Source organism: Vanellus vanellus (genome assembly GCF_965231255.1).
Source record: "Vanellus vanellus genome assembly, chromosome: 7".
NCBI classification, from domain to species: domain Eukaryota; kingdom Metazoa; phylum Chordata; class Aves; order Charadriiformes; family Charadriidae; genus Vanellus; species Vanellus vanellus.
Window position 1 is genome coordinate 33,144,876 of NC_138912.1, and position 23,389 is coordinate 33,168,264.

General features: G+C 37.6%; 1 protein-coding gene across 1 annotated transcript in view; it reads left to right on the top strand.

Annotated features, from left to right (window-relative positions):
- Positions 1-23,389, top strand: part of BICC1 (BicC family RNA binding protein 1) — a 114,635-nt gene that overhangs the window by 45,677 nt on the left and 45,569 nt on the right. Inside the window, exon 3 of the mRNA XM_082486541.1 lies at positions 11,377-11,446. Coding sequence (XP_082342667.1) covers positions 11,377-11,446 — 70 coding nt within the window. The remainder of the gene's footprint in view (positions 1-11,376; positions 11,447-23,389) is intronic.

Consider the following 23,389-nt stretch of genomic DNA (forward strand, 5'->3'; position numbering starts at 1 on the left):
TGTTCTCTTCCCTTCTATGCTAAAAATGCCTTAATGGAAAAGGAAACAGTACAAATTCCAAAGCCACATACATCCATGTAAGCAGCTCTCCCCAATTCTCTCTTTACGGATACAGAGCTTTTATTTATACCCTGAAAATCTGAGTTGTAAAGCTGATATTGTTTACATTGCTGCCTTTATTGCCCAATCTGTTAATTAGTTTTTTTAAGTATTATCAGCTGATACCTGTTGATCAAAACTATGAATAAATGAATACATTGCCTATGATGTTAATCTTGTCCTCTAATTTTACCTTCAGTACCTCTTCATCCTGTGCACACTTGCCTTAATTCTTGATAAAGTCATTAGTGCTAGCTGTGAATACCTAATGCAGGTGGTAGGTTTGTATAGAGTTAATGTGGGCTAGGATATAGACCTTGACAACAAACAGCTTGCTTCTTTGTGGAAGTCTCAAAGACTGTGCATGCAGCCCACAAAATTATTGCTTATGAGAAATTGGAGGAAAGCATGTTTAATATTTTGATTAGTTTGACATGAAGCTGTGCAGAAGTATGCGAATGGGAAACGGGCGTGTGTTCCTTCTGTTACCTTTTTATACCTGAATCTAGATTAGTTGGAAAACTCAGACACTTTAATTTGAATAAAGTTCCTCTGGCATTTAGTAAAGTTAACTTAAAATAAAAATCAATTTAACAATGATGGATAAATTTAGTATGTGAAGATCAAATTCCTGCAATATTGAAACAAATGACTTGCAGTGGAAGCATGAAAAAAACATACATAGTAGTATTGAACCTTATCCATACAGATAATCCCATATGATAGTCTCTAAATTAATTTAAACATTACCCTTCAAAGACAGGTGAAGTTAGGGGAGATGCGCTAGCCAGGTAGTCACATATGGATAAGTTTCTAAAAATGTGTTTGGAGTTTCTGACAGTTGAAATATAGAATAGGAAAATCGGGTATCCCGACCCTACAAGAGACATGCACTCATGTCCTTGCACTTGGGAGGGCACTTTTTTCATACTACCCCTTCCTGTACAGAAATGTATGCATCTGGGGCTCAATCCTTGTCCTCCTGATGTTGTGTATTTTCAAGTAGTTCACACTGCCATGTGAACTCCTAGTATCGGTAGTCTAAATGAAGAACAAAAGTGTTTTCCATGTTTCATAGTTTTAATTCTCCCTATGCTGCCACTCTGCACAGGAGATGTTTTTTCTGCCGTGCAGGAGCACAAACAGCAAACTGAGCGGTGGTTTCGCCTGGAACGCGTGGGTGCCTGGAGGCCATCTGCTACTGCTCCTCCTTGGAAACAGCCCCTTGCCCTTACCATTAGTACTGTGGGGTCAGGCACACTCTACTGCCATCTTTTTGGAGTAGCATCTGTAATATAAACAGGGAATTCTAGCTTTGAATTTCATACGTAGACCACCTTGGGGGGGAGGGGGGGGGAAGAGGGAAGCCCACAGAAGAGCCTGGGGTAGGAATCTGTTGCTGTAGCCCGAATGTAGGCAAGGCTTGCAAAAGACCTACATAGTTGCACTGAGCTTCAGGCTAAGTTTTGTCATCTCTTCTTTTTTAACTTCTTGCATGCCCTGTATTTCCTTACCAAACCCAGTCATCCTTGATGGTGTACCATTGATGTGTGCTGGCTCTGGCATCTCAAGCGCTTACTCTGGCCTCACCAGTTTCACAGGCTGAATTCACACTGTCAGTTCCTTAGTAACTTTACATGATTCCTTTTTGTGTCTTGTTCTTCCCTTCCCATCCTCGTTCTTGCCCTGCTTTCTCCTCCACCCCAACCCCAAAAAACAACAAACCATTAAATATAATACTCCTTCTGGTTCCAGCTACACCCATTGCTCTGTTCTTGCTGCCAAAACTCATGTTCAGGGATTAGTCATCCTCTCAGATACTGCTGCTTCACCCCTCTGCCATTAGAAGAAGAAATAAGTATCAGACCACATAGAATTTTACTTGTCTACTGTGACTTTCCAGCTCATGTCTTCTCCTGCTTATATAGAAATTTTTTTTGTTATTATTTAAAATTTCATGCAAATGATAGTCCATGTTTCAAATAAACTGTAAGAGTAAATTGTTTATACTGCTCTAAATGCATACACACTAACTTTAATACAACTTTTCTGAAAACAGAAGATGGAAGATGAATGTTTTCTGTTTGTGAAACAAAATATTCAGAAACTGGTAAAACTTATATGTTTGTTAGGAGGCATCCTGAGATCTGCCTTTAAAATTGTTGCACGTCACCATTTGGTTAATACTGAATTAAATTACCCATGTATTGGTTTAGTTTTCTTAAATGAAATGCTCATTTGGATGTTAGAAATTCTTTAACAAATGAAATCTGCAATACTGAATTTTGGCTTTTTTTGTGAGAGTTAGTAAATTGGGTAATTAATCCCTTTGCTCTGGTACTCCTGCCTTGTTAATTACAAGCAGATTTTTGCATCAGAACTGTGACCGTGTTTATGTTGAACTTACTTTGTTTTTCTTCTTAGAAAGAAAAATGTTGTCAAAACTAAAATAAAATTACCGATCAACTAGAACGTCAAACTTTTAAATATTCTGTGTAGAGCCCCAGCTTGCATTATGATTCTAGAAGCTGTATTAGAGTGCAAACTTACACTTTTCATGTTCAATTTGATTTAGAAATACTTGTTGAGATGCCTGTTAACTTTTTGTGGCTCTTTTGTTTTGTTGGAGCACTTGTTTTATGAAAACTGGACAATTTAGCAGAAAGTGTTGGTATCAAATGCAGCTTCTGTGCCCTTGAAACGGTGGTGGGTAAGGACCTGTGTCTGTCTTCAAATAAGTATTTGTGTCTACTAACAAGCCATTTACAGATGGTGCTGAGATAGAGACAGTACTACGTGTCAGTTTTATATTAACCACTTTCACTGCTTTCACCTAGATTTTTCTAGTTGTACAGGAAAATTAAGAGGCACAAAATTAGGACGATATTTATTTTGTGGTAAGACAAATGTGATCAGACTACTCTGATATCTCTCATAGTATTTTGAGTTAACTGTTGAATTAATTTTGTATCCTGAAGAATATCTTAGGCATTTGTTTTTTCAAATATTACTTAAAAATCTGTATCAGATGATGGATGATAGTTAGTAATGTTCAATCATGTTTTCGTTTCCTTTTTGTAAGAAACCTGGCTTTGGAGTGGTTTTGATGCTTTAAAAAAATCTGACTTGTTACAGCCTTTGTTTTTAAATCTCACTTTATCATTCAAAACCATACTTAAAAGCTTTCACGGTTAATCTTAAGGTTATTCAACCACTATTTTGTTTTTAACCTCACTGCTTAAGTATTTTCTATTTTATCCTTTAAACAGTGTGCTCCCTGTGAATAATTAAGCAATTAAAATGTACCTGTAGAAGAGCAAAAATATATGTGGTAGGGTTCAGGAATCAGTTGTGCTGGGAGAAGCCGGGGAGGGTGTTGATGGCAAGAATCAATCTTTCTACCTGCTGAGCTTAGAATATCAACATAATGCTTGGCTTGCTTTCTGCACTCGCAACAGCAACTGCTTGACTGTTTTGGATCCACAAGAAGAGTGTTAGTTTTTATTACAGTAAAACTATCTTCTCTGTGTTTATGGAGAAACATATTTGTCAAGTTTTGAAAGGCTATTACCATGGTACTACTTTTTCTTTTACTATTGATATTTCTGGATTTCATTTTATTCCTCTGCTGTCTTGCATAGTAACTTTCATCTTTGTCTTCTGTAAAATTGATGGAACAAATTTTCTTGAGGATTGGGGGAAAAATGCTTCTCGGAAAACAGTCCTGTTTAAAAACAGGGATGGACACAGTGATGTATCAAAACAACCAGTCACCTTTCCTTCAGCAGCTGTGCATGAAGTATTTCTTGAGTATGAGTTATTCTCCAGAAATTTATCGATCTCTGGTAATCCATAAAGAATTGCTGTGTTTTCTTTAACCTGATGGAGATTCAACTTCAAAAAAAGATTTCCAAATATCTACTTACCAAATTTCTATCATCGTGACCTTTATGTAAATAATACTTTTTCTAATCCTCTCTGTCCTTCCCTGTCCTCATCCTACGCTCACATGTGGGATTTTCTCCTCTGCAGCAATTTTTAACTATACGTATTTACACTAGGAAGCACTTGTTTCTTAGTAATACATGTTGGGGGTTGCTTCTCACCCCACGCATGTTTTATTTCTTATCTTATGTCAGTGGAGAAAGGGATATTTATTGATGCTTTGTTAGAATGGAGATTAGGGGCCATCTTGAACTTGCAGATGCAATTGGCTCTGAAGTTCCAGATGGTTGTGTTGCCAACGTTAATTCTCTAGAGGTCACCTTATACTTGCTGCTCCGAGGTGTGCTCATGGAATATAAATGAACAGTCTATCCTGTACTTCAAGTTCCTCCCCAATATCTCCTTGATGGAGAACTCGATCCTTGTAATTTGTCGGGTTTTTGGGTGGGGAGGACTACTGATGTAGCTCAGCCACTTATATTTTGTCTCATACTTCAATGTGGCGTTGTTGTCAAATTCACAGTAGTTTCCTCCTTTTTCCCATTTGCTTTTTCCCTTAACTTGTTACATTTGCATTGCATCAAACTTTTTTCAATTTTAAACATCATACTGCTTGGCAAAAGCACATCTTATTTGCTCATACCTTTTTGTCTTGCTGGAAGGTGATTTTATACTAAGAAATACTCTCTCTGGGAGATGTGTAAATGCAGGGTTGAGAATGACATGAAGAGTGACTCTAAAGATAATTCAGAATATAATTTTGGCCCTGTCTTGATTGTACACTTTGTGGTAATTTGTTTTGTCTCCACACAGAGACAGTTTCAGATTAAAAACCAAGAGCTGGGAGGATATAATTATTTTTCCCTCTAGTGTCCTTTTTTGCTTTGTCACTTGACCTGCTGAAGGAGAAAGACCTGCCCCCAATACACCAGAGGGAACTGGGTCACTTTTTGAAGGGTTAATTGAGTCAGGAGAATCACTGCTTGGTTCCCTCCCCTGCTTCTCATCCACCTCTATCTTGTTCTCCCTCAGAGACAGTCATGATTTTTATTTTCATGGATATGGTCACCTATAGTTATTTGGCTTAATTTTCTTTTGTATAATTTACCCAACCGGTCTGCTTCAGTCATTTTTACAGTTACTCTTGTAAGAACTAACTTTGCTTCCAGCCTTGAGAATGCTAATCCCCTTGGTAGGGAAAGAACTTTGAAACTTATTTCTTGGTGCCAAATTAAAATGGAGGTTAGTTGCTTGCATTATCTCCACTTACTGAAATTTTGGGTCCTTGCTTGCAATGTACTCTGGATTTTATTGGAGGGTTGTGGGGTTTTTAGCCTGAAATACTTCATGTGGGATGTTCAGCTTTGAGTGTTTGTTACCAGGTGCTCAGACAGTCTGCTTACAAGAAATGGAGCGTAGGCTCCGAAATACTCCAAGTAGCAAAGAAGTTAGGTGCTCCCTGAGGATTTGCATTGTTTGATAGTTGAAAATAAGGTACTGTTGCAGTACTTCACATGTTTAAATATCTAGTGCCATTGATGATGTTGATCTAAACCTAGGTGTTTGTTTGGTTCTAACTTGTGGAGCGAAACCTAGGAAAACTCTTTGAACACAAACTCATTTGTTCAAAATGTGACATGGACAGATAAATATGCTGGTGGGCATGCAATTTCGTTGCTTTCGAAGGTTTTTAATAGCAGGAAAAATTCAAGGTATCTACAGAACCTGGTATTGTGTTTCCAAAAAAAAAAATTTCTTAAATATAGATTAGGATAAACATGTATCTGTTCTTAAAAAAAAAAAAAAAAAAAGAGAGAGACTGCAAGGTTTTTAACATCTATGCTTATTTGTATTTTAAGTAATCTACATGTTAAAACGGTGTATCTTCTGTTGTATTAAGCAAGGCTAAACTGAGGAAGCTCATTCTTATTAGCGTTTATAAATATATAAAGGGGGAATGTCATGAGGATGGAGCCAGGCTCTTCTCAGTAGCAACCAATGATAGGACAAGGGGTAATGGATTCAAGCTGGAACACAAGAGGTTCCACTTAAATTTGAGAAGAAACTTCTTCTCAGTGAGGGTGACAGAGCACTGGAACAGGCTGCCCAGGGAGGTGGTGGAGTCTCCTTCTCTGGAGACATTCAAAACTCGCCTGGACGCCTTCCTATGCAACCTCATCTAGGTGTTCCTGCTCCGACAGGGGGATTGGACTAGATGATCTTTTGAGGTCCCTTCCAATCCCTAGCATACTGTGATACTGTGATTCCTCATACTGAAAGAGAGGGGTTTTCCACCAATGAAATAACACACTGGCTTTTTTGGCAGTTAAGCCTGCAGTTTTGAGAGTTACTTTTGTCAGTTGAGAAAACCAATTACAGAAACCCACTGACAGATACAGGTTCCTCTCTTACTCTGTTTTTCTTTAACCGTGAATAAGAACTGAGGCAGAAATGGCCAAGATGCACGAATCCCAAAAGCGGGAAGATCAGAAATAGATAACTTCATAACAACACTAACTATAAACCAACACAAGCTATAAAGAATACTACTGTTATTTAATGTACTTGTTTTAAATGAAGAAAGGTCTGTTGGATAGGTTGTTCTTTTTCATCTCCTGCCTGTAAAACACTTCCTTTGAACTCTGAAATGCTCATGGGCTTTTGGGGAGTTTTGGTTGGTTGTTTTTTTGCATTCAGGACATTCCGTTTTTCATCCAAAATCAGCTAAACAAAAATTACAACGTAAGGAAAAATAACTTCTTGCTGTCTTAAGGTAAAAACTCCCCAAAGTGCTTAAACTATAAATTTTTCAAGCTGGAGTACAAGGAAGCCAAAAGCTTTTCCTCCAGCTGCCTTACAGCTAGAGGGTTTTTTTTCGTGAAGGCCCAATGATCTGCAACTAGAGCCAATTTTTTCAGGGTCAGGGCACAGTCTTATTTGTTTTGTTGGTATCTTCCAGTATCTTGTGTCATCTTCTGTATGTTCTCTACTGAGAATAGCTTACATATTTTGGCTACGTAAACACCACAATTTCTCTCGGGGAAAGGAGATGTAGATAAATTATTTTAGTTTCCCGCATTTTGAGAAGCAGCAGCATGAGATTATTTACTATGTGATTAAATCTTGCTGCCAAATGTGCCTGCTCCTTCTTTTGGTCAGTTGATCGAACTTCAAGGTGAGGAGAGTACTGTTTAGTATAAACCCTATCACTTTTTTATGTGAAAAGAAGGGAAGCCCAAGCAGGGGTGCTATTCTGCAGTCTAGATGATCATGTACTCTGATTCACTCATCCCTAGGCTGAATTTCCTCTAAATGTTTTGTAACTAAGGTGCTTATACAGTTAAAATACTTGTCTATATCTACATCACTTGTAAAGTGAGTTGCATTTTCTGTTTTGTTCATTTGAGAGCAGTACTGCTGTTTTCAGGGCACATGGCATAACACTGAGTTTTCATTAATAAAACTATTCCATTGCGACATGCAGTTGAGGGTTTTATGGAATGATTCCAAATTTGTTTCAAGAAAAAAAAAATAAAAATCCTGGCACTTAAAACTGCCTGGGTTAGAATGGTAAAACAGAATTAAAAGTTGATGCAGCAGGGATCTATGCAGTGCAGAATTTTACTGTCACACAATTTCCAACGTCATGTTTACCTTCAAGTTTAACAGCTGGAGGAGAAACTCAGTTTCTTGTTTTCTAGAGCTTTGTGACAGTCTTGATGTTACAATAACTACAATACACAAATAATATAATAAATACAATAAATAGGAACCCTTGCTTACTTTTTAAACTGTGAAAGCCCTGATTTCTCCAAAATAAAACCAGAAGTTACTTTCCATTGCGAACCTTTTTAGGCAGTTAAAATTCTCAAATTCTTTTACAGGCAAAATAAATTATTTTCACTGGTGAAAAAATAAGTGCTGCAGCAAGAACTATTTATTTTTTCCTATATAATATGTGGTTTTCAAAATGGTGGAAAAGATGATTATTGCAATCAGCTTGGAATTTATGATAAAGTTTACTGCTTGGAGTTGGAAGCCAGCACATACTCTGAGGATTCTCATACTTCAGTACATGCACTTAATTTAAGTGCATCCAGACTCTCTTTTTGCCTAACTGCCTAAGACAAGAGATAAACTTTGTCTTTGTAGTGACCAAACTGAGTCATCTTTTTGGTCTAATGTAGTAATTTTTAGCATTGCATTCTCCAAAGAACTTAAGGATACTATGGGGCCAAGTCTCAGTGGCTGGCAGTCAGGCTTCTTTTCCTTTGAAGATCTCGTATGCATCTTTCTCATATGGCCCCAGAATGTGTGCATCTCTGAATTTGTGGGGCTTTCATTTTGTTTTGGTTTAGCATGAGAAATGGAGAGGATTTAATTTCTTTGAGACAAAAGTCTCCAAACTTTATTGCGAGAGTAAAGGACTGATGGGACGTAACACTTGTCTTGAACAACACTCATTCTCTCCTTTTCTGTCTCCTCTCTTGTGGTTCCTTTTATGTTGGGTCTTCTGTAACTCAGTCCTGCACCATTCTTTGTTTTATTATCTCCCTTTTCCTCTTAGCTAATGCCTTCCTATTTTCCATGTATTTCATTGTCTGTTGCACAATTATGAATAATCGTGGCCCAAAGCCTTCTATCACACACAAGCGAATTCTTTGAAAGAGCGTTTTTCACATCTGGGTTGGAAAATTGTGAAAAGTATGTGTATGTTGCTGATAGAATTTCACCCTCCTGGAATTGTCTTATTTCAGCTGTAACTTATTATCCAATAGTTACTGAAACCAAAAATATAGTATAATGAAGTCTGGCTGACACTTTCAGTTTTTCCACATGGTGTACTAATCTGGAAGTTGTTGTGGTGTCCTAGGGATTTGGATGTAGAAGATAAGAATTAAGATTTGTTAGAGAAGTCTGCCTTAGTCCTGAATTATACTATTACGGAAAACTTATTGGTATTGTAGCAGTTTTCTTAATGTATTCATTCTTTTCTTGGAAGTGGCTTTGTTAATTATTTTTTAATTCAGTTTTTTTTATTGTTTCTTACACTTGTTGCAGATGACTTAAAGTACTAAAATATGCCCCCTCCTCCGTAGCTGCCTCCACCAATTTTGATAAGTTGACTTTTTTGGATGGTGTCTGCTTTTTGTGTGTTACAATTCTCATTTGTATCAGCAACCAAAAGAGCAATTTTTTTTTTGTCCTTCTGTGGAAATTGAGCAAATACTTTTTATACAGGAAGGATCAAACCCTGAGATTTGCCATTTGAAAGGCTCTCTTTTTCCTTTCCTACTTACAGCAATCCAGTATTCTTTCAGTTCTCCTGATCTCGATTTTTTTTTTTTTTTTTTTTTGGTTTACAATGTAAGTTTACAGTGAGCACTTGTTTACTTGTTTCCATTATATGTATTAAATAATCTACTTCATACTTATTACCCCCCTTTCAGCAAAAGTACTTTTACGTAGACGCCTTAACTAAAATAGTATGACCCAGCAGATCAAGGGCAGTGGTTATTCCTCTCTGCTCAGTTACCGGGAGGCTGCATATGGAGTACTTTGTCCAGTTATGTCCCTCTCAGCCCGAGGAAGATCCTGAGAAGTGGGAGGGACTCCAGTGGACCATCACCAGGTTGATCAAGGGCCTGGAGCAGTTGATGTACAAGGAGAAGCTGAGAGCAGGGTTTGTTCAGCGTGGAGGAGGTGAGGTAAAAGGGGGATCTAATGGTAGTCTTCAGCTACCCTGTGGGTGGTTAGGAAGAATGCTGAGTCAGGCTCCTCCTAAAAGTGCACAGGTAACAACAGCCAAAGGTTGAGCAAAGGAAGAATCAACATATATGAGAAAATACTTTCTCAGTGAAAGTGGCCACACACTGGAATAAGTGTGCAGAGAGGCCGTGGAACCTCCTTCCTTGGAGGTAATGAGAGCTTGATGGGCAAGGCCCTGCCAGCAACTTGACCTAACTTTGCAGTTGGCCCCACTGTGAGGGTGAAGTTGAACTTAAATGCCTTCCAGAAGTCCCTTTCTTCCAAACGTGTTTTGTGATTGTAGGACGCTGAAATTTTCAAAGGAGTGAGGATCCTTTTGCTTGTTGCTGTACAAAATCTTGTCTATGTGTAAGCAGAACTGGACAATTTCTTCCAGGCGAAAATTCATCAGGGCCTTCTACAATCAACATCTCTGTTTAAAAAAAAAAAAAAAAAAAAAAAATCCTTTGCCTGATGCAGCCCAGCATGATATTTAATAGATGTGTTTTCTTGGCATTCTACAACCATCTTGTCATGGACTAACATGGGCAGATCTTTCTCATTTCTTCAATGAGAAGAATATCTTCTCAATATCTTCTCATGATAATGAGGTACTTTCTTCTTACTCATGATGATCAGATACTCTTATCTCTCAAGTGTGAGAGGTATGATCTCATCATAGTTATTGATGAGATCTCAATATAAAGAGAAGTTCTTTACTCTCAGTAGACATGTCCAGCATTTCTTAGAACTGAATTTCAATTCATATATATAAAGTCTTTGGTGTCATTCAGTTCCTTCTCCTGTATTACTACTAAATGTTAGTGGTGCACTGTAACTCTGTTTCAGTATTAAATTTCAATATAATGCCGATGGCTAATGGACTTTTTCAGTAAAACAAAGGTGGCAGCAGAATGAGAGTCTACATTGAGCCAAATGACTGAATGGATTTCAAAGTTTTAAGAGTGTTTGTGTAGGGTTTTTCCCTGTTGGCTAGTTGGAGATTTACAGATAGATTGTGCACTGTGTTGTAGCAAATGCTGTCAAATCTCCACTGTGAACTGCTAAACCAAGAAGTAAAAAAAGCCTGGATAGGCTTACAACGAAAAGTTGCTTTCAGGTAAAGGTGAGGCCGAAAAAACCCCAACCTGTGAAGGCAAACCAATGTATCTTGACTAATGGAGAGTCCAAAGGACTTAACTTAAATGTGATAGTCTTTACTTAAAAGCCATTCAAAGATAACTAAGTAGGTATTTTTATTGAATTGTAAAGCTTTGATATTCCCTCTGAGATGGACCTAGAGCATGCTGTAGCTAGTAGGGGTCATTTGAACTTCATGGAAACTGTTGAGCATCTTGGTTTGCTCTTTGGATTTCTTCTGAATGACCAGAACTCAGCTCCACCTGTCAGCAGACAAAAATTCTCAAGAAAAACAGAAAAGTAGTTAATGACTTGGGCTATTTATGAGTAATAGTAGTCAACAGATTTAAAAACGGTAAACATAGTCTTTTCCAAAAATGAACTTTTGACTTTGTAGGAGAAGAATAAAATACTAATTTTTCATAAATGCTTTCTTTTTAACAGATTATGGAAGAAACAAATACACAGATTGCTTGGCCATCAAAGTTGAAGATTGGAGCAAAATCAAAAAAAGGTATTTAGTTTTGTTGTCTTTGTGGGGTGGGTTTAGATGTTAAAGTAGCAAAACCACAGAATAAACAATTCTGGCTTCAGAGTATCAATACTGGACACCTGAAATATTTTCATTTCAGTCTACTGATTTTATGAGAATTTCTTGTTGAAGTTATCTCAGCTTTATATAGGTACTTGACATACAAACCCATTTTAAGTAGCTGGCGCTTCTGCAAGTACTTTACTACCAATGCTATTGTATTTACTGTCTTTAGCATGTGTGCATTCTTCTGTATAATGCTGCATCTAATCTGAAACACTTCTTTATTTTACAGCAGCCAAAGCCAGTTAGTCTTTCTGGTAACACTGTAGATTAGTGGATGTTCTGTGGGGTTTTTTGTTTGTTTTTATAGAGCACAAAGATATGTGTTGGTCAAGCCCAGCTAGAACAATATATACTCATGTGTCCCTGTCAGAGACAGTCTGCATGCTTTTTTGTTGTGTGTTTTTTTTTTTTTTTTTTTTGGGGGGGTGGTGGTGGTGGTGGTGTGGTGTTTTGTTTTGTTTTTTTTTTTTGTTTTTTTTTTTTTTTTAAGAAACCTAAGTAGAGCTGTTTCTCAGGAATGGCCAGTAATATATGTTTTAAATTATGGTTCTTTTGGAAGTACAGCCTATTAATGTGAACCAAGGATACAATCTGGAACATCTCTTTTTCAAATAAGCCTTCTAGTTCTCTTAAAGAATCGTAGCTGTGACTGAATGAAAGTAATGCTTAATTCTTCTTCTGCAGGGAAAAAGAAATTTGAAGTGATTTTAAACATTGCATGTAGTTCTGTTCAGGCTGATACATATTAAAACCAAGAAAGTGGTGTTTAAATAATTTCTCTGTATGTTATATTTAGAATGTATAGGTGGAGATCTGGGCTAACAACCTTTGTAAATGAAGAAGGTCTCATGGGAAGAAAAATAATCTCTTTAGAAAGGTGGAGGAGTAATCATATTTTTATGGTGTAAAGTGAGATCAGTCTCTGAGGTACTTTCCCACATGGTATTGAAGTACAAATTGATTTGATTTTTTTTTTTTACCCACTTGCATGGAAAATGTGTCTCACTTGAGAGGGGAAAAGTGGGGAAGGAATTCAGACTGGAAAAAATGCAGGTGTCGTCTGTACGTATATATTCACATGTGGAAGTAATGTTTATAGTAATGCAAGAGCGACAGAGTCTCTGTGCAAACCTGTGCTCTGCCTGTGGTGTTCTGCATACTCTCTGCCTGAGGTGCTATGAATTGATACGCAGCTAAAGCTCCTCAGGAAACAGAGGCAGGAGAGTTTGTTTTTCTTTTGGGGGCGAAAAGGAGAAATAAAGAAATAGCTGCACTTGTTTTCTTTCCAATCTAAGTGAGCCTAGTTCTGAAGATGGAAAGCATGGATGAGAGGCCATGAAAAGAGGGGAAAGAAAGGTGGCTGGCTGGGATTCTGGATTGGTACGTAGATGCAGCTTTATATGTAGATTAACTTAACCTCTTTATTAGTGATCTCTAAGAGAAGATAGAGCTTCACCACAAGTCTAACATTATCAGTATATGGAATGAATTTGAATACCAGGGGAGATAAAACAGCTAAAAGTTATAAGCTGATAATAAAACTAAAAACTGAGGCGAGGGAACGCGTAATACGGCTGGGCATACTGAGTGCATCTGCAGTGGGAATGGTTATCCTGGAAAGTCTTTATGCCAAAAGAAACTTTAGATTGTGATGGGCTGCAAACTAGGCATTTTAGCTATATGCTATACTATTAAAAAAAATGTTTTAAATTCCTGTGGACTACAGGGTGGCTCTAGAGTTAAGACTTACTCTCTGGCTAGCTTTGCCGTGGGATGTTGTGTGTGTATATATACACCGACGATAGTAAATTATAGTATGTGTGCAAAGAACCCCTTAACCTAGAGGTTCCTATTTCTTGTGAAATAAACTGTAGTTTATATATTCTGTTTACACTTGATATCAATTGTTTGCAATTCTGTAACTTTCCATTTGCAGCTACAGCAGCTGTTTACATAGGGAAAATATTCTAAGTGTTTAACATACTCTAGCTTCACTTAATGACATTTTGTGATTGAGAGGAGAGCCTGCAACAAATAACTGGCCGACTCTCCAGGGACTTCTTGAAGTCAGAACATGCTATCTTTCCCTGTCTCCTTGGCTGGAAACCGAGTACCTGATAAGCAGTCATTCAGTGAGGGAGCAGCAGTTACGATGGACAGTCTTGTACCCCAGCCATACACTGTACACAATCATAATCAAGCGATACCAGATTTTTCATGTCATTTTCCACTGCCTGCAGTTTCAGTAGCTTCACGTTCTGCGGATGTGTGTTGGGGCCTCTGGTCATTCACAGCTTTTGTCCCAAAATATGAAAGGAAAACCAATCATTAGGAAGACACCTCCAGATGTGCTGTTTCTGTCATGTTTTTCTGTCTGTCATGAAATATTTAGGGCTTAATGTAGTGTTATTCTCACTGCTGTTCTCAGTTTTTAAGTTGAGATCATTGACACTAAATCAGTAAGGACAGAGTACACGTTTTCTTTCTGATTGCAACAAATAGGTACTGAAATTTGCAGACAAGGTATGCATTCTTCAGCAAGATTCTGAAGATTAAGTTCTGTGCAAGACCCAGAATCTTTTTGTGATCTTGTGGGGAAAAAAATTACTGTGAAGCTTGAAGCTGAAGCACTAAGAATAGATGACCTGCAAGGTGCTAAATTGTTTCTGTTCTGTGTTATACAGATTATGACTTCTAAATCAATGATTGCAAAGTACTATATGTTGAGTATCATAATGGTAATTCATTAACTCAAACTTGATAAATATTTTCTGAAAATTTTTTAATTGCAGAAGACTAATGTCATGATTTAGCATATACAGAATTTTTAAAATTTGCTAATTAACATTTATTTAATATGAAATTGCTAAAATAGCTCTTTGCAAAGGCTAGAATTAAAAAAACAATTATCAATTCTCAACAGTTTCATAAAGAGCAAAACAGGAATTTCCTGGCTTTAAGGAACACCAGATGCTGCAGTCCGGTCTTGTTCTAGTGCTGAGGGGTGATGAGGGTTAAAGTATTTTGAAATACACATTTAGAAAACATACACGCAGGTATAAATCTTCCAGTAGCATCTTTAAGCAAGCCATTTGATTTGTTAGGGTTGACAAAGAGATCCCATAACATTATCACTTTGGAGAAGGAACTGAAACAATTTCAAGCACTTCTGTAATGACTGATTCCTGTTCAGTAATGAAACAATCATCGCTGGCATGGTCTGCCCTGCTTTGCATGGGTGCTGAAGAGTTCAGGGCATACCAAAACCTCCTGTTCTGGAAGTTTCAGATCTTCCATGGTCCAGTGAATTAAAGATCAGACTGAGAGACAGTAACTTTTCTATCCATCCCCTTTTGCTCTCAACATACTTTTTCACTCGGGTAAGTTCCTTAAGAGTGCTATGAATTGTCTTGAAAAAGTTTTATTCAGTTGTATGAAAGTTTAGAGTAGATTGCCAAATCATAAATGGTCAGATGCTATAGTTCCATAAACACTTTCAAAGCAGATGTAAGCTAACATTTTTTTCCCTTTCCCTTCCCAAAGTACTGACTGGTCCCACTCTCCTGTTCTTCTTGCCCAGCCCTTTCTGCTGTGCTGCCACTGGTGCTTATGGGGACATATAGGAGACCAGGCTGGCTTACAACTAACCGTGGATAATTTTTACTATTGGAGAGGTGGCTTTTAAGTACATTAGCTGTTTTAACCCAACCGGTATCCTCAGTCTGCCTCAGCACATGGTTATATGAGTCTGCGACGCTTAATGCATTGGGAGCAGGTGAACGTCATGTTATTCAGCAGCAGTGCTTGTTGATGGTAATTTAAGGTGCTCTTTAGGAACTTTAGGAAATGGATATATGCAAGTTTAGTTTTCACCCACTATGCATGTTTAATTATTTCCCCTGTCTATACAGGTGTGTGCCTTTGTATGTCAACAACCATAAAGAAGTTATGGGGATATGCATGTGGTCAGAATGCAGACAGCCTTGAAATCACATTTGGGTAATAACCAGCATAAGAATCATTTCAGCTCCTGGAGACTTAGTGGTTCATTCAGAGAGTTTGAGCAGGGAAAATTTTTGGAGGCTAAAAAAGGTGGTTAAGGGGAAATGAGAAGTAAATTGAGCTTACGGAGCAGAGGTAACTCTGGGGTCTCTTTCACCGTTCGCATTAGAAATGAGCTGCTTTTACTGAGCTTCTGTTGCTCTTTTTTCTTTCTCCCTGTTCTTCCCATATTTTCTTTCCTCTTCTGCTTTCTCCAGATTAAAATCTCCAACTTTTCTTGATCTGCATCATCTGTTGATTTTATTTTCTCTTTTTTGAGTGGCTCTTATTTCATTTCATGAGTTCTTTCATTTGCTGTTTCTGGTTTAGAGGGTTATTGGGTTTTTGTTTGTTTGCTTTTTGTTTGTTTCTCTGTTTTCCCCCTCTTCTTACTGGTTCGTTTTAAGTTGGTTAAGGAAAAAAAAATCCAGTCCATGTTCTATTTAAGTATTTTTTTCCTCACCCGATTTTTCTTTTTACCTATTGTTTCATCTTCGCTTTCAAAAATCAAGCTTCAGTAACTCTTTTAAAACTTAAACTAGTAGCTATTATTAAAACATTTACTATGTGCTGTTTTTCATTAGCATATCTCAAAGGCAAGTCAAGTACGTAGCATGTCGAATTCATATCTAAGGAGAACGGCAAGAAGGGAGGAAACATAGTGGCACTGAAGACATGAGAAGGAAGGCAGCAATAACTAGAAGTGGGCACTGCTGGTATGCATTGCTTGGCAACTTGGTTTCACACTTTTTCCTTAAATTTTACCTTTTGCAAGCTATCTTGTAAGCAGCGTCCAGTATTTCCATCTTCGCATCTGAAGCTGCTGGGACAGTATGCAAAATAAAGTTAGCAACTGTAACACCATGTTTGAGGCAAATAACTACTGAGAGACTTTGAATTAGTAAAATATTGCTCCCACTTATTTGAATGTTGTTTAGACACAAGGGAAGAGCTTCGCATATTCCAGGAGGCATTATGATAAAAGCTAGAGACTGACTTTTTTGTTAAAACAAATGTCGCTACATGGTGAACTTAAGGCCAAACTTTTGTGAAAGTTACTGCCTTAGATATCAAGAGTAAGCTAAAATATAATCTGTTTATTGCGTCGGACCTTTAAATCAACTTCCAATTGTTTCCCAATATTGTAACAAAGGCTGAAGTTTACATTTTGAGAGGAAGAAGGGAGGGAGAGATGTGGCATCAGGCTGTGGAGCTGTGTGCAAATCCAGCATTGGCTTATTTACTCTTTCGGCTCAGATTTTCTGAATTTCTTTTCTCCTTAGACATTTTAATTCTCTCACTATAGTTTATCAACAACATCTTTAAAAAGAGTGAAAACTGCTTATGATGCTAGATATTTTGTACTAAAATACCACACATGGAGAAGCAGTTAACCTAAGAGCAATTCAGCATTGTACTTGCCATTTTTTAGTATCCCGTATGCAGACACCTTCCCAGTTTACACACGTGTTCCATGGAGAGATTACATCATTTCTTAAACCAAACGCATCTCTGACTGTTATGCAATACTACTTTCAATGTTGGAACTGAGCTGAATCCCACATTTGCACTATACATTTGCTCCAGTATATGAATAGATGCAAGTAAGACATTGTCAGTGGTCATGTTCAAGCCCAGTATTCTATGATGAAATGTCAGTGAAAATGGAAGAGTTATTAACCGTGTGCAGCATCTTTCTGTATGAGTTAAGTGAGCTTTAAACAGTATCGTAACTTCTAGTGTGTTTGGAGGCCTTTGGATTCTCCCTCCCCCCAAAATAAAGCCCCAACAAAAAAACACAACCCCCAAAACCCTGTCAAACCAAAACACCCCTAAGCAAAGCAATGAACATAATGAGGTGGCAGTTGAGAAACTCTGAGTACAGTGAAAAGTGTCTGTGTGGCATAAAGTGGTCTTGGACCCTTACTTCAGGAGATTGTCTCATTGCATTGATGACATTTTGCAATAAATGCAAAGTTTAGAGAAATGAATAGATTTTTCTGCTTTGAGTTAGTGCTGGGATCCGGAATACTGGACTACTAAAAAGATTTCAGTATATGCTACTAAACTTTAAGTTACTTAATCTTTTTTTCCGAATACCAGGTGGCTTGGTGCACTTCAGAGGCTGGCATGTTTGCAAAGTGCAGTTATATAATCTGAAATGTTCCCCAAGAAATTGGCCAAGCCTGAGTGTAGTTAAACAAGCATAAAAGTAACTAAAAATTACCTAATAGTTTAGATTTACTTCTTTGTCTTATATAACTCCTTAAGTTGGGTACTGTAGCCTCTGTTTCCAGCAGTTTGGGATCAACAAGACTGAAGACCTTGCATTTTAAATATATAATGCTATGCTGTATGTGTACCTGTGTGTATGTATATGTGTATAGAACAAGGACTGTTAGGATTGCTTTATTTTTGAAGTCGTCAGCCTTTTCTCAGGCTTTACATGTACGTTACCCCTACTTAATATAGTTGGAGCCATAACACAGCTTTTTAATTCTCTGTTTTTCTTAAACGACTTCATTATTCTGGGCTGAAGAGAGATTAATTTCTTTTTTCCCTTTTCACAATGCGTATATATTATACTTGCTTTGAATTTTGTTTTAATTTTGTTGAAAAGTAATTTGGAACTAGCTGTATTGTGGAAAAACTGCTGTTGTTGGCAGTGCAGCATCTATTCATTAACCCTGTTAAGCCTGGAGACTGTTACCTTCTCATGTTGATTGTGGGCGTGGGGGTGGTGTTTCATGTTTGTTTGGCTCTTTTGGATTTAAAAAAAAAAACCTAATAATCTGTCCCAAGAAACCAAAAACCAACCAACAAAAAACCAAACCAACCCCACAATCCAAACCCCAATACTGGGCTCCGGATTTAACCAGCAAGAGCTCTTTTATAATAAATTCTGTCCCTGTGCATTGCTTTCAATAATGGTTATATTCTGTACAATATCACAAGACCATTTCTAAAAGTGTTCCTAGAAGTGAATAGTAAGGAGGAATTGCTTGGTTTGTGTGTTGGGTTTTATTTTTTTGTTTTGTTTTAAATTCACCTACATATATAAAACTGTTATTTTTATCCGGTTGTTTTTTGAAATATCTAACCTGTTTTGGTACTCTTAAATTCAAGAGTCGATCATGTCAGGCTAGCCTGGTTGTGTATGAACCTCTTTGCTGTTTATATGATGTAGTGAGGGCGTGTAATATCAGCTTTTTTATATTTGAACTACTGATTTATTCATGGACAAGATCAGTATAGTCTGGAAAGTTAAAATAAAGGCATATGCCTACCTTCACATATATTTTTATATAATTGAGGAAAATAAGCAACTCTCTGCTGTGAATGTGGACACAGAGGTTGAGTATTCTCCGACTTCTTTATATGGATTTAGATCCATAGTTTATGTCCTCAACCTGAACACAGAAATGTTTTAAATCAATCGGTATTTATTGCATACAGTCTGCTTGGCAAATTGAGACTTAAATCTTGGGGCAGGAGGAAGGGGAATCTAGATCTGTATATAAACCAGAGCTACTGTATCAGCGGGGGGGCTGGGGGAGGGGATGTTGTGGTTTGTTTTTTTTTTTTTTGTTCTTCAAAAGAAATTAAAGGTTGTATGTTTTGGTGATGGTTTAAGTTGCATGAAAACACTTGCTTACAAAGGCTAAATTTCTTGATTACACTTTACTTGATCTGAATTCTTTACTGTGAATCCTGCTGCTTTTCTAAAGAATATGCCCCTGTAGATTTTGTGTTAATTCTTCATTTGCATAAGTTCTAAAAGTCCTCCTATAATTTTATTCACTCTTAAAATGACAGTCTCTTCATAACCATCTATAACCTCTGAAAATGTTAAAAAAAAAAAAAAATAATGGTGTGGTGAATAGTGGGAAACAAAGCTTAACGTGCTGGAATTGCCTCTGAGCTTGCCAGTATGTGTCTGTGTAGCTGATTTATCAGTCTTTCAGCTTAAGAAAAATACTCTTTACCATAAATTACTGGAAAAGGAGTTCATAGTTTGTGCTTCTGAAAATACAATAATGCATTGAGTTTTATTTTGCATGTTAGTCTTAAATGAGAAGCCAGCCCCACCTGAGAGGTCACATGGCATCGCAGACTACTAAATACTTCAGACTTCTTAATGAAAGAAGTACTGTAACAGTAATTTTTCATAGTTTTGGTCAACTTTTGTTCTTGACCTGCTTTCATCTCTTTGTGTGCTGTTTCTACTTGTAATAATTGTAACTTCTGCTGTTCTCACAAAAAACCTGAGCACAAATAGAGTGAAAGAGAGTGAACATGGGATATAATCAACTAATTTTCCTACCTTAAATTCAGTGCTATGAATAGCCACTTAATTGGCTTAGAGCCTTAAGCTTCACTTAAAAAAGGAAAAGGAGGGAAAAAATAAATTAATGAGGCCTTTGGAGACCTGCAGTGGTACATGGAGCTTTTTGACAAACTGGCTTCTAATCCGCTAAGGTGCTTTTGGAAATTGTGCCAACTGTCCTGCAAGACTGTACCCTAACTCTGATAGGAACTGAAAATATATGGAGTGATGTCCACTTCTGAACAACCACAGCCTGTTCTATCATCTTTAACTAGGGATGTAAAGTGATGCAGAAAAGAGAGTACCGAAGCCTCTGAAGTGCTTGGATGCTCAAGTGCTTAAAATCAAAGGTAGCTTTTGTATTTGTTCATGATCAAGTTTTAATTTCTGTTGTGTCAGCATTGATTTCAGTGCAGGTAAATGGAAATACAGGTTCGGATTGCCCAATGTCATGCTGCTGCTTAGGAAGAAAAGAATATACCGTATACTGGCTATACTCTGCCAGCAGCTTTATCACTGCTGCTGATCTGAGGATTGGTTTAGGTTCTCTCAGTGCTGTTGGATGCCTTCCCTCGTTTGTGTGGATCACCACCTTTATAGGGCAAGGGAAACAATCCCCTGTCAATAACTGATCTGGTAAGGTGGGTGGAGGCGATGATTTGATGGCTGTGCTGTAGTCTCCTGTTCCCTCAGGAGAGGAGCTCTCCACTTGGTTACTCACAGGTCAACAAAAAGGTGCCATAAGATGAGCTTTTGAAGTTACTCCGTGTCTTTCCCATCTGGAAGTGGAAATGGGTTCTTAGTGCATCAGTCGGAGACAACTTCATATAATAGCAGTAGGCATAATAGTTTTGATCGCCATGCCCCTAGGAGAGCCTTACTCTGTATGTTGTGAGTAATGATAAAGGTGGAGTTGCTTGTGCATTTTCCAAGTACTTCCGAAGGGAAGGCTAGTAACTACTTTTGCTAGAAATGAAATCAGGGGAGATGGAACTGTTCTAACAGCTGCCAAACAGTGCCGTTGTGGTCTTATCTCTCTTGCCTTGCTGCATGCTTGCGGTCTGCCCCTCTGCCTCCATAGCTACCTGCTAGGCAGCTCAGCCCTCCCGCCTGGCATGCCCTGGTGTCCAACCTGCTGACGGAGAAAGCATTCAGGGCTGCTGGTTTATTGAGGCCTGTGCTCTTTTGTCAGCAGAATTTTTCTTAAAGCTGTTTCGTGCTGGTTCCCAAGGTATAAAGTTGTAGGTCTGACTTTATACCAGTTCAGTAAAGGTTTTCTTAAAAATCTTGGCATTTCAATGCCTTCTCCTTGTTGGTGCCCATGACAACAGAACCATTGGTTGGCGTATTCTGTGTCAGCTCTGTCTGTTGAACAAAATTCCTTTGCAGCTTTTATTTCACCTCACTAAAAACATGTAAAAAGATTCATCCTGTTCTGCAATTGTCCAGCTGATAACTGTGTATACAAGTAGAGTTTTTTTAAATTATGCTCCTATCTTAGAAGCATGAGAATTTCACAACAGTATGTGTCTGCATATTGAAGGTAGTCATGCCAGGAGATAAAGGATACTCTCTAATGTTTTTTGAAAATGCTAACAAGATTTGAGGGGAGGAAAAAAGATAATTTCTGATATCTGCAGAGTACATGATCTGGGAAACTGCAAGTTTTTTCTGTTCCTTATAATGGCATTAAACTTACTTTTGTGCTTGACCTTTCCACAATAAAACTAATGCTATTTGGTATTTCCCCATAGGTAAAGATGCATTAACTTGATCAATGGGGCATCTTGCTTAGCTTTTTTTAAAATCTTACAACTTAAGTGAAATACAACTGAACAGCTATGTAATCTGAGATGCGGAATACCTTCATTTTGGAAGTTCTTTATCAGATGAAGAAGTACTTGCTCAATTATTTTATGCCTTTCTCGAAGTAAGCTGGATTGTAACTTGTGTCCTCTGAATTGATTAAAATTGGTTTATCTGATTTGACCTTGCTCTGATGTAAATTAAATAGGCATTTCCAAAAGAAATAAGATTACAAAATGCATTAGTAGTCTCCATCATCAGTGATGATCATCAGAATACAGAAAATGTTGGTTGGGTAATTCCTGTCAATCAGTTTGGTATTTCGGTCTGTCAGGCTTGGGGAGGCTGCAGTTGTCTGTGTGTAATGCTACGTGGTATCTGCTTGTTAACTATTACCACTTGTTAATACTCTTTTCCTTTTGAGAAGGGATTATTCATGCTCTTTAGTTTTTTCCATACGAGGAGATAAACTCTTCGTGTCAAATGTCAGCCGAAGCCCATAGTATGTTTTTGTTGTTTTGGTTTTCAGCGCGTACTTTTTCCTCGGTTTGGTTGGAGAAGCATTGAGAAAAGCGAAGTGTTGTTTCAGCTTTTTTAAAGCATAACTCATTCCTGTTTCCATGTGTTTAAATCATAATGGTTCAGAAGGTTACAAGGGATGTTGAGAAGTTCTTCATGCCAATCTAATGCGTTATTGTATGCAAACGTTTGACACTAATATGAAAAACTTATTGCAAGCCTAGTTGAAGATGCGAATTTAAACACATCAGGTATACATTAAGCATTGGTCAGTGAATGGTAATGATGTGTTAGGTTAGTAAACATGATTCAAATTTTTGTTTGGATTTGGAACAAAAATGGCTTGAGTGGAGGAGGCCAGGACCCAAAAACAGCTTTCAAAATCATGGAGAAACTAGTGCACGCAGCAGAAATCCGCTTAAGGATCTTGTCGCAGTTTAAAAAAAATCATGCTCACCAGTATTACTGAGAACACTACGTTTTTATACTCTGAAGGGATAATACCTGTATACTGATATGCTGTAGCTGACGACAAAATATTTTTTTATAGTTGTTCCAGTTTCTTAATACTGTATTTCTGTAACTGCCATCCAAAGACCAGGCTTTCCCAGAGAAAGCCAGTGCCTCACCTGATGCTCCAGGTTTTCCTGCTGACGGTGGCGCTTGCAGGTAGGGCTGGCTACTGCGTTCCTCTCTTCAAACTTGCACAACTCCTATAAACTGCCTAGAATTACGATGTAAGCGAGTATCATCTTGTCTCTGGAAATCTCTTTATTATAAATGAATTTCTGATTATTTTTTTAAAGTGCTTTGGTTTCAAACATTCTTTATAGTGTGCATTCTAAATATAGACTGAGTCGGTGCCAAAGACCAAGTGCAAACATACAAAACCATCATTGATAGAAAGTCTCTTTAAATTACTTCCTCTGGAAACTATAATTTGAATCATATGATTTTTCTGGAGTAGCAGTAGGAGGGAATATCTGAAAAATAACTATATGGTTTTCAGAATTTTAAGCTTTTCATCTGTACAAACTTGACTTTGTGCAAACTGTGCTAGTCATTTTATTCCTCGATTATTTGGCAAGACTAACATTTCCTGTAAAGCAAGTGAGATTTAAAGAGAAAAATCCAGGGCATAAACAGTGTTCTTGTGATTTTTATTT